The 13,586-nt window shown below is 44.5% G+C and overlaps 1 protein-coding gene across 2 annotated transcripts in view; it reads right to left on the bottom strand.

The window, feature by feature from the left end:
• The window catches only part of LOC123507267, a 48,011-nt gene extending 35,099 nt beyond the window's left edge, over nucleotides 1-12,912 (bottom strand). The window contains exons 1-3 of one of the 2 annotated variants that reach the window (XM_045260042.1): nucleotides 12,544-12,912; nucleotides 11,812-11,897; nucleotides 1,469-1,587 (exon numbers count right to left, since the gene is read on the bottom strand). In XM_045260042.1, coding sequence (XP_045115977.1) covers nucleotides 1,469-1,587; nucleotides 11,812-11,857 — 165 coding nt within the window. In that variant the 5' untranslated portion in view covers nucleotides 11,858-11,897; nucleotides 12,544-12,912. The remainder of the gene's footprint in view (nucleotides 1-1,468; nucleotides 1,588-11,811; nucleotides 11,898-12,543) is intronic. The other variant, XM_045260050.1, reaches the window with a different exon arrangement.
• Nucleotides 12,913-13,586: the final 674 nt, after the last annotated feature.

Below are 13,586 nucleotides of genomic sequence, written 5' to 3'. Positions count from 1 at the left end.
CCATTTTGTATGGGTGAAGATGGAGTTCATCGTGGAGAATTCGACGAAGAGAAAGTGTTGACATGCCAAGAGCAGCTGAATGTTTCCGAGCGGAACGCCTGGGGGACTGCAGCATAGACTGGCGGACCCGTTCCACATTCTCAGGTGTTCTAACGGTCTTTGTTGGTCCTCTTCTTCTTTTGGAAACACCTCGTTTCTCTGAAGGCATCCACCCACAATGAAATTGATTTGTGATCAGGAACAAGGCCTCGAGGAGGGATTCCAAAGTGACATCTGAAGGCACGCTAGCGTGCACTGCGATGACAGAACGGCCTTTAGAGAAATACGCCTCGACAGCAAAAGCGCGCTCCTCCCTTGACCACTGCATATTTCCAACTGACACGGGTGTGAAAACAACCCTCCCACCCACCCCCTCCTTTCTAGCCCCTCCCCACTCTATCACAACTATAGTCCTGCTCGTCTAAGAATGTGGATTGGGTGCGGCCCCCATGGGAAGTAGCGGGAGGACAGCGCTGCCATACCTTTAATCCCTCGTTGTCTACCCCTCTTTCCTCTTCCTCCTCTCTCTTACCCTCCCTCTTCCTCCCCTCTCTTCTTCCTGGTCAAGGACACCGCAGCTGACCTCCCATCACCTGTATGGATAGCGGGCGTGATTGGTGTTGCTGCCGTGAAGATTTGAATGTAGTTTTTTTCTTACTTATGTCAGCTTATTTTAAAGTACTTTCCTTCACGATATAATCTAATTACAACTATGGAACTATTTACTCATCCCAAACCGCAAGGAAACCTCTTTATAAGTATATTATTTTTTTTTAGCAACACTGTAAAATATGTATGCCACGTTTCTTGCCAGGCTTATGAATATATTATCAATAATAAGTTTACTGCTCTCTCATACGTTGTAATACTAAGGCTAAATGCGTATGTATATTTGCTGACCATATTTGCTTAAGTTTTACTACTATTAGAACTCTGCTGCATCACTGGCTATGAGACATGCTTCACCACTGTACAGCGGGAATTCCCCAACAAGCCGCACCCAATCCACATTGTTGGAGGAGCAGGACTATAGTGTTGCCATAAACAGACGCATTTCAAATCGGGAAGTTTCCACGCCCCACCCTGTATATTATTTCTTCTGACTTATCTTAGTAGCTCCTGGAACAGTGGAGCTGTAGGCAGAAGGAAACACAGAAGGAGGACTTTCTGAGTCTACCAGTAAATGGAATGAAAGTGGAAGTAAACATGGTGCAAGACAGTAAAGATAAGCTACATTTAGATGTAACTGAATATTTTCCAAATCAAAGGATAAAGAAGATTTATGAAATTTACCATGCCTATATACGTATAGTCTATACTGTGGAAATTAAAAAATGAAAATAATTTTAACTCAATATGACTAATGAATGAATATCCATGAATTATATTGTTTACTTGTCAAAAAAAAAAAAAAAAAATGAATACTGACATCAACATTGTCCCAGTGTAGGGCCTTGGAGCCTCGGCAGTGCAGGATCAGGTCACCAAACTCTTCTACATCTTGCATTTCTTCACCGTCAATTTGTGGTGGTCTGGTGCTCCACACTGCTGGAATTGAATCAGAGGTAGAAATGCTACTTGTTTACAGAATTTGTTATCAGAAACATGTGATAATAAGGATAATAAAAAACAGTAATAACAAAACTACTACTACTACTACTACTACTACTACTACTACTACTACTACTACTACTACTACTACTACTACTACTACTACTACTACTAAAGAAAACCCCTCACAATATGATAATCAGAATTTGTTATTAAAAACATTCAATAATAAGGATAATAAAAAATAGTACTACTACTACTACTACTACTACTACTACTACTACGACTACTAATGAAGATCCCTTAGAATATGATGATCACATGAAATAAACAACTGTCAACCTCACTTGCTGCTAACCTAATATAAACCATGAAACCATTACATACTTTATATCTAAGAATATTTCTTTCTCCTGTCTCTGGTAGGAGCAGTTAGTAGTGGCGTTAGTTATGGTAAGTCAACCACGTTAACTAGTGTAACCTCACCTAACATTACCTTACTTCCTCCCCCCACCCCTGACGCCCGAAAGGTTACGCGCCAGCCCCCTGCACACTGGACCCCCAAAGGATTAGTAATGTAGCCTCCACAATCCATATTGTGGAGGCTATCTCTACCGGTAGAGATAGCGGTGTCTTAAGTCAGTCAAACTTGGGCACTCCACTAGTAGGTGCCGCACCGTAAGCGGCACCAGGCAGTCATCACAGTAAGGTTGAGGGTCCCTGGTCAACAGGTACCTTTGTGTAAGGTACGTGTGACCTATACGAAGTCGCGCCAATAAAGTCTGTAAACGTCGATCCCGGATATGGGTGTATGTCCACTGAGGGATAGTGGAAGTTGTCACCTCTCCCATTTTCGAAGTTGAGACCCCCGTTAGCCATCTCCTCTGCCAAATTGCTGCAATAGCCACACGAATAAAATGAAATAGGTCTCCAAACGGAACAGGGGCAGGAGATGGAGCGCGACTTCCTTCCTCTTTAGCAAGGCGATCTGCGTGTTCATTCCCGGAAACACCTACGTGACCAGGGACCCAACAGAACCCAACACGATATCCTCGTTGGTAAGAAGATATAGCCACTCCAGGGCTGTTAAAATCAAAGGGTTAAGAAATATAGTGCAAGAGAGAGAAGAGAAGTAAGAGCACTGCGAGAGTCACTAACAATTGTAAAAGACGAAACCGGGAGAGTAAAAATTATCTGTAAACCTAGGACTATGGCAGACAGCTCCGCAGTAAAGACGGATGCCACTGAAGGAAGGCTGCCACATCGATAAAAAGAGGGGAAAACCACACTTAACCCAACGCCTGCGTCTGATTTGGAACCATTAGTAAAAACAGGGATATCATCAGAATGGATAAAAAAGTGTTCTAAAAACCGTGTGTGGGACAGAGCTGGCAGAAAATCCTTCTTGCCATCCATGGCAGGAGGGCATAATGAGATAACAGGAAGCTGCCAATAACCAACTCGTGGGAGCCGGAAAGAGTACACAGGAGTGGGGTCGATAGATAATCCGCCATGAGATTTGCAACTCGATGGCCAAAAGGTTTAGGTAGACTCGGTCGAGTGACATACGCCTGCGAGCACGAGTCCCGCAATATTGACAGACAAGGGACAGAATCAGGAAGACGGTGGGTGCGAAACCAACACCGGAGCATCGAAGACTGGCGCCGGAGGTCGAGCGGCCAGAAACCAGCATCCACTAGAAGGCTAGGTATTGGAGATGTCCGAAATGCACCCGTAGCCAAGCGGACCCCAGCATGATGCACGGAGTCAAGCGTGCGTAGTCGTGCATCCGTTGCGGATGAGTAGATCTCACAGCCGTATTCCAGCTTGGGAAGTATAAATGTACGGTGAAGAAGCAGCAAGTGTCCCTGTCCGCACCCCAAGCGGCGTGACTTAAAACACGAAGAGGGGATAGTGCCATCCTGCGAGACGCTTCAAGAGAACGGAAATGGGGAACCCAAGTAAGACTGTTGTCAAACAATAGGCCATGATATTGAGTCTCCTCCACGCATGAGAGGCGTCTATTGGCTAAATATAAATAAGGGTCTGGATGTACACCAAGGTTGCGACAAAAATGCACGGCTACGGTCTTCGAGGTGGAGAATCGAAAACCGTTCATGTTGGCCCAACCGGACATCCTATTGATTGCCAGTTGGAGCTTGCGCTCAATCAGTGACATCCTAGCAGCAGCAAAGGAAATACATAAATCATCAATATATAAGGAGGTGTGAACGCCATCTGGTAGAGTACCTATAACGCCATTTATGGAGACTGCGAATAGCGTAACACTAAGAATACTTCCCTGTGGGACACCGTCATTCAGAGTAGTAGCATCAGAGAGAACACTCCTCACTCGAATCCATAAAAGACGTCTGGATAAAAACTGCTGGATAAAAATAGGAAGGTGGCCATGGAGTCCAAAATTATACAAGGAACGTAAAATGCCATGACACCAAGCTGTGTCGTAGGCCTTCTCCAGGTCAAAAAGACTGTTACCTGGTGGTGGTGATTATAAAAGGCCTCACAAATAGAAGACTCTAGGGATAAAAGAGCATCAGTAGTAGACCTCATCTTTCGGAAACCATACTGTACCGATGACAAATACTTCCCCCTCTCCAAGTACCACATGAGTCTTACATTTACCATCTTTTCTAACACTTTACAAATGCAGGATGTCAAAGATATAGGACGATAGTTCGTAGCCTGAAGGCTTCGGAAATGGGAGAACCACTGCCTCAGCCCAAGATGGAAAGTCACCGGTATGCCAAATCATATTATAAAGATTTAATAAAAAGTTAAAAGCACTGTCAGACATGTGGCGCAAGAAGGCATAAGGAATATCATCTGGGCCAGGAGAAGAGTCATGACACTGGGACAAAGCAGTCCGCAACTCGGAGGCAGAGAAGGAGACATTATAAGACTCCCCTCCAGTGGAAGAAAAATTTATGCCGAGAGATTCCATTCTCTGGCGGTGACGTGCGCCGGGGCTGCAGGATCCTTCCGGGAAACACTGGCAAAGTGCTCCGCAAAGAGGTCGGCGAGAGTCCTAGGGTCTGCCACCGTCCGCCCAGCAGACAACAAAACTGGTGGGGAAGGAGCAGAATACTTCCCAGCAATTCGGCGGACTTTGTTGAAGACATCCGTAAGAGGGGTGCGGGCGTTAATGGAAGAGACATAGGCTTTCCAAGAGGCTCTTTGTGCCTCTTTCAAAACGCGGCGGGCCGAGCTCGGCAGCGTCGAAAAGCTTCCAGACACTGCGGGTCCCCACGATGTCGCCGGAGACGAGAGAAAGCTGCCCGTTTCTCTCTCACAGCGTTTGTGCATGCTGCGTTCCACCAAGGAACGGGACGCTTAGTAAAGCGACCGGACGTCCTAGGGATTGTCTGAAGCGCTACTGAATGTAAAAAATCGGTAAAATAATCAACAGCCTCAGCACAAGTAGAAAAGTCAGCCAACGGACGGATAAAAGAGCTAAGGTCTGTGAATCAAGGCCAATCTGCCCTGTCTAAAACCCAGCGTGGGGGCCGGGACTGTGCGGCTCAGAGTTCACAGATTGTAATAAAATCGGAAAGTGGTCACTACCGTGTAAATCCGGTAGAAACCACCAATTAAAATCAAGGAAAGAATTAGATGTACACAGAGAAAGATCGATAGCTGTAAAATTCCCAGTAGGACTGTGGAAATATGTAACATCCCCAGAATTTAAAACCTCCAATCCCTCATCCTCAATAAATGAACAGATTAAAACTCCACGAGGATTACTAGCACCTTCATCCCACAATGGGAGACGGCGGTTAAAATCTCCCAATAAGAGGAAAGGCGGAGTCAGGGCCCGTATTTATAAAAGTATGATTCGACATAAGGGAAACATAAGTCCACAAGATGGCGAACACCATGACTTACATGAAGCATAAGCCTTATGTCTCACGTTAGCTCATCATAAACTCGCATTCCCGTTATGTTTGGGTGGGAGCAAGAATAGCATCGCTATGTCGAATCATAAAGTCAACATAGCAGAGGCAGCGGGACAGAGACGACCCCACCTGAGAAGTTTTCGTGATCGTAGAGACGTGTTGCCAGAACTAAGTGACTCGTGCTCGCAGGCATATGTCACTCGACCAAGTCTCACTAAACCTTTTGGCCATGAAGTCGCAAATCTCATGGCGAACTTATCTAACGACCCCACTCCTGTCTACTCTTTCCGGCTCCCACGAGTTGGTTATTGGCAGCTTCCTGTTGTATCATTATGCCCTCCTGCCATGGATGGCAAGAAGGATTTTCTACCATCTCTGTCCCACACAAGGTTTATAGAACACTTTTTTACTCATTCTGATGACATCCCTATTTTTATTGATGGTTCCAAATCCGACGCAGGCGTTGGGTTCAGTGTGGTCTTCCTCTCTTTTTGTCAGGGTGGTAGCCTTCCTTCAGTGGCATCTGTCTTTACTGCGGAGCTGTCTGCCATTGTCCTAGCTTTACAGATCGTCTTTAATCTCCCAGTTTCGTCTTTTACAATTTTTAGTGAGTGTCGCAGTGCTCTTACTGCTCTGTCTTCCACTATCTCCTTTAACCCATTGGTTTTATCAGCCCTAGAGTGGATATATATACTTACTAGAAGAGGATGTCGTGTTGGATTCTGTCGGGTCTCTGGTCACGTTAGTGCTTCTGGGAATAAACACGCAGACCGCCTCGCTAAAGAGGCAGTAAGTCGCGCTCCATCTCCTGCCCCTGTTCCGTTTCGAGATGTATTTCATTTAATTCGTGTGGCGGTTGCAGCAATTTGGCAGAGGAGATGGCTAACGGGGGTCGCAACCTCGAAAATGGGAGAGATCACTATTTCCTCTATCCCTCACTGGACATACACCCATGTCCGGGATCGCCGTTTACAGACTTTATTGGCGCGACTGCGCATAGGTCACACGTACCTTACACAAAGACGCCTTTTGACCAGGGCCCTCAGCCTTACTGTGATGACTGTCTGGTGCCACTTACGGTTCGGCACCTGGTTGTCGAGTGCCCCAGTTTGACTGACTTGAGACACCGCTACCACTACCGCTGTCGCGGTAGTGATAGCGGTGTCTATTATCTCTGAAAGGTTCTTGAACCAGAGTGCCTGGCCCAAGGCCATGACGTTTTAAAGTTTTTGGGAGAAGCTGGCCTTCTCCCAAAGATGTGAATTTTATTTTATTTCATTATATATATTTTAATGTTTTATTTAGTATTATTGTATTTTTAGTTTCTTAGCTATTGTATTGTTTTTAACTGCTTTTAGTTAGTTTTTATTAACTATTTTGTCTTTTTATATTCTTGTAGCGACGCCAAATAACCACAGATGTTTCGGCGCCTTAAAATAAAATCCAATCCTTACTACCTGCGCCTCCCCCTACTTTCCTTCCCCCTTTTCACTCTTTTCCTTGTCTCTGTTGGGAGAGAGCAGGTGAAGTCACAAACCAATCAGGATTCGTTTTGCGGAAGAGGCTGGCAAATACGTGTCCAGCCGTTTAGTGGAAAAAGAAACAAAAAAAATCGTCAGTTCATTTTGGTCGATTCCATGACTCTACGGGTTCCTCTCCTCTTTTGACCAGAACCACAAATTCTCAGTTTCTGCCTTCTCTCCTTCTCTCTCTTCTGGTTTGTTGAGCCTATTATATACCCAATGTCTATCATTTCTTTCTCCACGCCCAGTTTATCATTGACCATTCAGAGTCCACTCCACGTTGATAAGAGCGAAGGCACATACAAAATACAATAAAATAATTCTTAACCGTAGTACACAGTCGGAAACAAGACATTTTCCTCTTGGCGTTTCAGTGACCTACTAAGATTTCTATTTTGCTATTGGTCACTGTAGTTACCATTCATGGAAGACTCCACGTGGGGAAACACGTGTGGAAACAAAACAAGTTTGACCTGCTATGGTGATCAGTTTCTTATGGGTCTAACCAAGATAGCCAGTTCGCTTATTGGCCCCTGTGTTCGCCAGTCCTGGATAATGCCACGTGGAGTCACACGTGTGTACTATACTCGAACACAAACACTTCCCAAAATCATTGAGGCTTGTTTTGGTGTTGGACATCCGTCTGGGTCATTTCCGCGCATTTAAGTCTAATCCCTGGCAGCCTACCCTGTGTAAATAGTTTGACTTCCTGCTCCACTGTTTCCTGGTCCCACTCGTGCAAGTTTATGGCTGGGTCAATATCAAGTACAACAACATCCTGTTACCATAATGTTATTCTTCATTTCCTGTTTCTGCTGCTGCATCAGGTTACGACAATATTTTGGCATGCACTGAAGACGTTATCGATAACTGATGAAATACAACGCAATGTTTCGCTATATTTTGAAGGGTGAGATGTCTCTGTGTGTCTGGCAAAACTCACTCAAAAGCATATCAATGATATCATTTCAGTTCGCTTGGTTGATGAATTCCAGCAAATTTTTTTTTTTTTTTTTTTTTTACATTACAAGGGCACTGGCCAAGGGCAAACAAAGTGTTGGAAAAAAAAAATCCCGCTGGTTGCCATAAGAGGAAAGTAGAAAGAGAAAAACAAAAAATCTAAAAGGAGGGTCCAGTTAACGTAAGAGGTGTCTTGACACTCCTCTTTTGAAAGAGTTTAAGTCATAGGCAGGTGGAAATACAGACACAGGTAGAGAGTTCCAGAGTTTACCAGTGTAGGGAATGAAGGAGTGAAGATACTGGTTAACTCTTGCATTAGGAAGATGGACAGAATAGGGATGAGAAGAAGTAGAGAGTCTTGTGCAGCGAGGCCGCAGGAGGGGAAGGCATGCAGTTAGCAAGTTCAGAAGAGCAGACAGCATGAAAACAGCGGTAGAAGACAGATAAAGATGCAACATTGCGGCGGTGACTTAAAGAATCAAGACAGTCAGTTAGAGGAGAAGAGTTGATAAGACGAAAAGCTTTAGATTCCACCTTGTTTAGTAAAGCTGTGTGTGGATCCCCAGACATGAGAGCCATACTCCATACACGGGCGGATAAGGCCCTTGTACAGAGCAAGCAGCTGGGAGGGAGAGAAAATGGACGAAGACGCCATAGGACACCTAACTTCTTGGAAGCTGATTTAGCAAGAGTAGAGATGTGAAATTTCCAGTTTAGATTTTTAGTGAAGGATAGACCGAGTGTGTTTAATGTAGAGGAGAGGGAAGTTGAGTGTTATTGAAGAAGAGAGGATAGTTGTCTGGAAGGTTATGTCGAGTAGATAGTTGTAGAAATTGAGTTTTGAGGCATTGAACAAAACCAGGTTTTCTCTGCCCCAATCAGAAACAAGTGAAAGATCAGAAGTTAGGCGTCCTATAGCATCTCGCCTTGAGTCATTTAATTGTTGTTGGGTTGGGCGTCTGTTGAACGCTGTTGAATAATGCAGGTGGTATCATCAGCATAGGAGTGGATAGGGCATTGAGTCAGATTTAGGAGATCATTGATGAATAATAGAAAGAGAGTGGGTGATAGGACAGAACCCTGTGGAACACCACTGTTGATAGTTTTAGGGAAGAACAGTGACCGTCTACTACAGCAGCAATAGAACGATCGGAAAGGAAACTGGAGATGAAGGTACAGAGAGAAGGATAGAATCCGTAGGAGGGTATAGAAATTAAAGATTTGTGCCAGACTCTATCGAAGGCTTTCGATATGTCAAGGCCGACAGCAAAGGTTTCACCGAAGTCCCTAAAGAGGAGACCAAGATTCAGTTGTAAGAAGATCACCAGTAGATCTGCCTTTACGGAAACCATACTGGCAATCAGAGAGAAGGTTGTGAGCTGATAGATGCCTCATTATCTTCCTATTAAGGATGCAAAGGCTTTAGGAAATCAAAGCTATAGGGCGGTAGTTAGAAGGATTGGAACAGGTTGAATGTGAGCAAACTTCCAGCAAGAAGGATAAATAGAAGTAGAGAGACACAGATGAAAGAGTTTGACCAGGCAGTAGTTCGGAAGCACAGTTTTGAGAACAACAGGAGGGACTCCATCCGGACCGTAAGCCTTCCGAGAATCAAGGCCAGAGAGGGCCAGGAAAACGTCTTTATAAAGAATTTTAATTTTAGGGATGAAGTAGTCAGAGGGTGGAGGAGTAGGAGGAATATGCCCAGAATCATCCAAAGTTGAGTTGGTAGCAAAGGTTTGAGCGAAGAGTTCAGCTTTAGAAAAGAAGAGACAGCTGTAGAGCCATCTGGATGAAGTAAAGGAGGGAAAGACGAAGAAGTAAAGTTGTTAGAGATATTATTGGCTAGATGCCAGAAATCTCGAGAGGAGTTAGAATTGGAAAGACTTTGACATTTTCTATTGATGAAAGAGTTTTAGTAAGTTGGAGAATAGATTTGGCATGATTACGGGCAGAAATATATAGGGCATGAGTTTGAGTTGGAACGGAACCGTTTGTGAGCCGCCTCTCTATCATTGACAGCACGAGAACAAGCAGAGTTAAACCAAGGCTTTTTAGCTTTAGGGTTAGAGAAAGTATGAGGAATGTATAGCTCCATGCCAGAGATAATCACCTCTGTTATGCGCTCGGCACAAAGAGAAGGATCTCTGACATGAAAACAATAATCATCCCAAGGAAATCAGAATAGTACTGCCTTAGTTCCTCCCACTTAGCAGAGTTAAAATGCCAGAAGCACCTCCGCTTAGGCGGGTCCTGAGGCTGCACTGGAGTGATAGAACTGGTAACGGAAATTAGATTGTGGTCGGAGGAGCCCAACGGAGAGGAAAGTTTAACAGAGTAAGCAGAAGGGTTGGAGGTTAGGAAAAGATCAAGAATGTTGGGCGTGTCTCCAAGGCGGTCAGGAATACGGGTGAACTTCACTAGCTGCTCTAGGTCATGAAGGATAGCAAAGTTGAAGGTTTGTTCACCAGGTTGGTCAGTGAAAGAAGATGAAAGCCAAAGCTGGTGGTGAACATTGAAATCTAAAATGGAGATCTCAGCAAAAGGAAAGTGAGATAAGATGTGCTCCACCTTGGAAGTCAAATAGTCAAAGAATTTTACATAGTCAGAGGAATTAGGTGAGAGGTATACAGCACAGATGAATTTAGTTAGAGAGTGACATTGAAGTCTTAGCCAGATGGTAGAAAATTCTGAAGATTCAAGATTGTGGGCACGAGACCAGTGGTGTCGTTACGCACGTATGCGCAACATCCAGCTTTGGATTGAAAATGAGGATAGAGCAAGTAGGAGGGAACAGAAAAGGGGCTGCTGTCAGTAGTCACAGACAACTGTGTTTCGGTTAGGAAGAGAAGATGAGGTTTAGTGAGGTGGTGTTCCACAGATTGAAAATTAGAACGAAGGCCACGAATGTTGCAGAAATTGATAGTGAAAGTATTAGATGAAGTGTCAAGACACCCAAGGTCGACAGCAGAGGGCAGTCCGACCTGGGGACATTTATGGTCCCCTCCCCAGAGGGGGACTCCGAGGCAGGGCGTGGTGAAGCCATTATTAAATTTTGATTTGAAGAGAGTGTAAAAGTGTAAGGTGTTGTAGTGTAGTGTAGGAAGTAGTAGAAGTTGTCAGACACTGAAATGGTTTGGACCACAAAGGGAACCGGGAAGAGAGGACACGGGAATCACTCAGTAGCCTACATCCCCTACTGTAACACAGCATTATTACCTTCTCCCCTCTCACCTGCTTCACCCACTGATCACGAGCACGTGCACCGGCAATCACCAGTCATCTCTAAGAGCGAGCTCAGAGTTCATTGTTACCGATCTCCGGTAACCGATCTATGGCTTCACGCACCAAAGCCCCCATCCACCACCCGGGTCAGCGGAAGAATCCCAGAGTTGACCAGCCTCTAGTGAGGCTCCAACTGTGCCAGCCATGGCAGCTACCAGCCAACACAGACTAGGGTTCCTTTACCATTGAGCTATGAGGCAGTTTGTGTAATTCACCTCGGTCATCCAGCCAGTCTTCCCCATTACGGAGCGAGCTCAAAGCTCATAGACCGATCTTCGGGTAGGACTGAGACCACAACACACACAACACCCTCTGAGAAAACGAGGCCACAATCCCTCGAGTTGCATCTCGTATGTACTTACTGCTAGGTGAACAGGGGCCACACATTAAGCGACTTGCTCATTTGCCTCGCCGCTTACTGGGATTCGAACCCGGCCCTCTCGATTGTAAGTCGAGCGTGCTAATCACTACACTACGCGGTGTGTGTGTGTGTGTGTGTGTTAATATCTTATATAGACGAATTTCGTAGACTACCTTACCTTGGCAACACAGCAGAAGCAGAGGGATTAAAAGCTTCGTCTTCATTGTCCTAAGTCCCGCTCACCGTGGTCAGCACGAAGCCAGCCTGGAGGGAACAAACACAGGGTAACAGTGGGTAAAGGTTCCAAATTACCAAAACAACAACTTTGTCTTAGTATGAATTAATTTCATACGAAGAAATTGGTTAGTAAATTGGTAAAGAAATCAATTATATGACGCTGCCAAGCGGAAAAAAAAGGAAACAGCTAACTTTGCTAGACTAAATTTTCAAGATGCTGGTCGTGTGCTTCACAATTTGCGCTGAGTCACCAGCCATTCATTCAGTGGTTCTTGCCTGGTGGTCTATGAATAGTGACTTACTGCATGGTTCTCGGTACATCCACTGTATTTACTGAAGAAATTTAATTGGGTACTCAAAGTAGTGCATTTACGCTATAGAAAAATCAGTTTGAACTATTTAATTTAAATAAATAACTTGCCATTATTTCTATAATATAATTTTTTATTGAAATCCATTAACAATTTAATAAGTTGTAGCTAGTAATAACTACTTCAAGTTGCCTCAAAATCGACAAAGAAAAAGGATAAAATATATATATATATATATATATATATATATATATATATATATATATATATATATATATATATATATATATATATATATATATATATATATATATATATATATATATATATATATATATACAATGGATGAAGGAAACACTCACCACGAAAATAGGTCCTCTCTGTGATGCGTAATACTTTCAGATCCCACGCTGAGAGTTGATGCCACAACGATATATCCAGCACATCCAACTCACCCTGCCCTCCTACCTCGCTCTTCCAACACACAGTGACAGGAGATGCAGAGATTAGCGGTTGGCCAATGGCCACCATGTCAGCCACACTACAGATAAATCTGAGTTGCCAGTGTTGGCAGACAGACGCGCAAGTGTTTAGAATTCAGTGGTTCCCAAACTATTTTTCTGTCATTTCCCCTGCATCCAGTTCAACCATCCAGAGTTCCCCCTTCATGTACATGAGAGAGCTCATGTTTGAATGAGAACCAACTGGTAGATACGGCGCCGCCCATCTACAACAGCTCTCTCTCTCTCTCTCTCTCTGTGTGTGTGTGTGTGTGTGTGTGTGTGTGTGTGTGTAATTCTCTCTCTCTCTCTCTCTCTCTCTCTCTCTCTGTGTGTGTGTGTGTGTGTGTGTGTGTGTGTGTGTGTGTGTAATTCACCTCAGTCGTCTACTGGTCACCCAGCTAGTCTTCCACATTACGGAGCGAGGTCAGAGCTCATGCATAGACCGATCTTCGGGTAGGACTGAGACCACATCAACACACAACACACACCGGGAAAGCGAGGCCACAACCCCTCGAGTTACATCCCTACCTATTTACTGCTAGGTGAACAGGGGCCACACATTAAGAGGCTTGCCCATTTGCCTCGCTGGTTCCCGGGACTCGAACCCGGCCTTCTCGATTGTGAGTCGAGCGTGCTAACCACTACACTACGCGGTGTGTGTGTGTGTGTGTGTGTGTGTGTGTGTGTGTGTGTGTTCCTTGAGGAAAGTCACTTGTTTTCTAAGGTGAAATGAAGATCATGTAACTCTGTGGAGGAAATATTATACGATATGGACATTAGTTTAACGTCATGGTTTATAAATGTCGAGATATTTTCTCGTGAATATGATTTGGCAAGAATTGGCAAGGGTGTGTGAGGAAGGACCGGGTGACAGTTGAGGGCGTTGCCATCTGGAAGGTGTT

This window comes from Portunus trituberculatus, chromosome 2 (assembly GCF_017591435.1).
Source record: "Portunus trituberculatus isolate SZX2019 chromosome 2, ASM1759143v1, whole genome shotgun sequence".
NCBI classification, from domain to species: domain Eukaryota; kingdom Metazoa; phylum Arthropoda; class Malacostraca; order Decapoda; family Portunidae; genus Portunus; species Portunus trituberculatus.
Note: the sequence above shows the minus strand (reverse complement) of the source record. Positions and strands in the feature narration are given on the sequence as shown.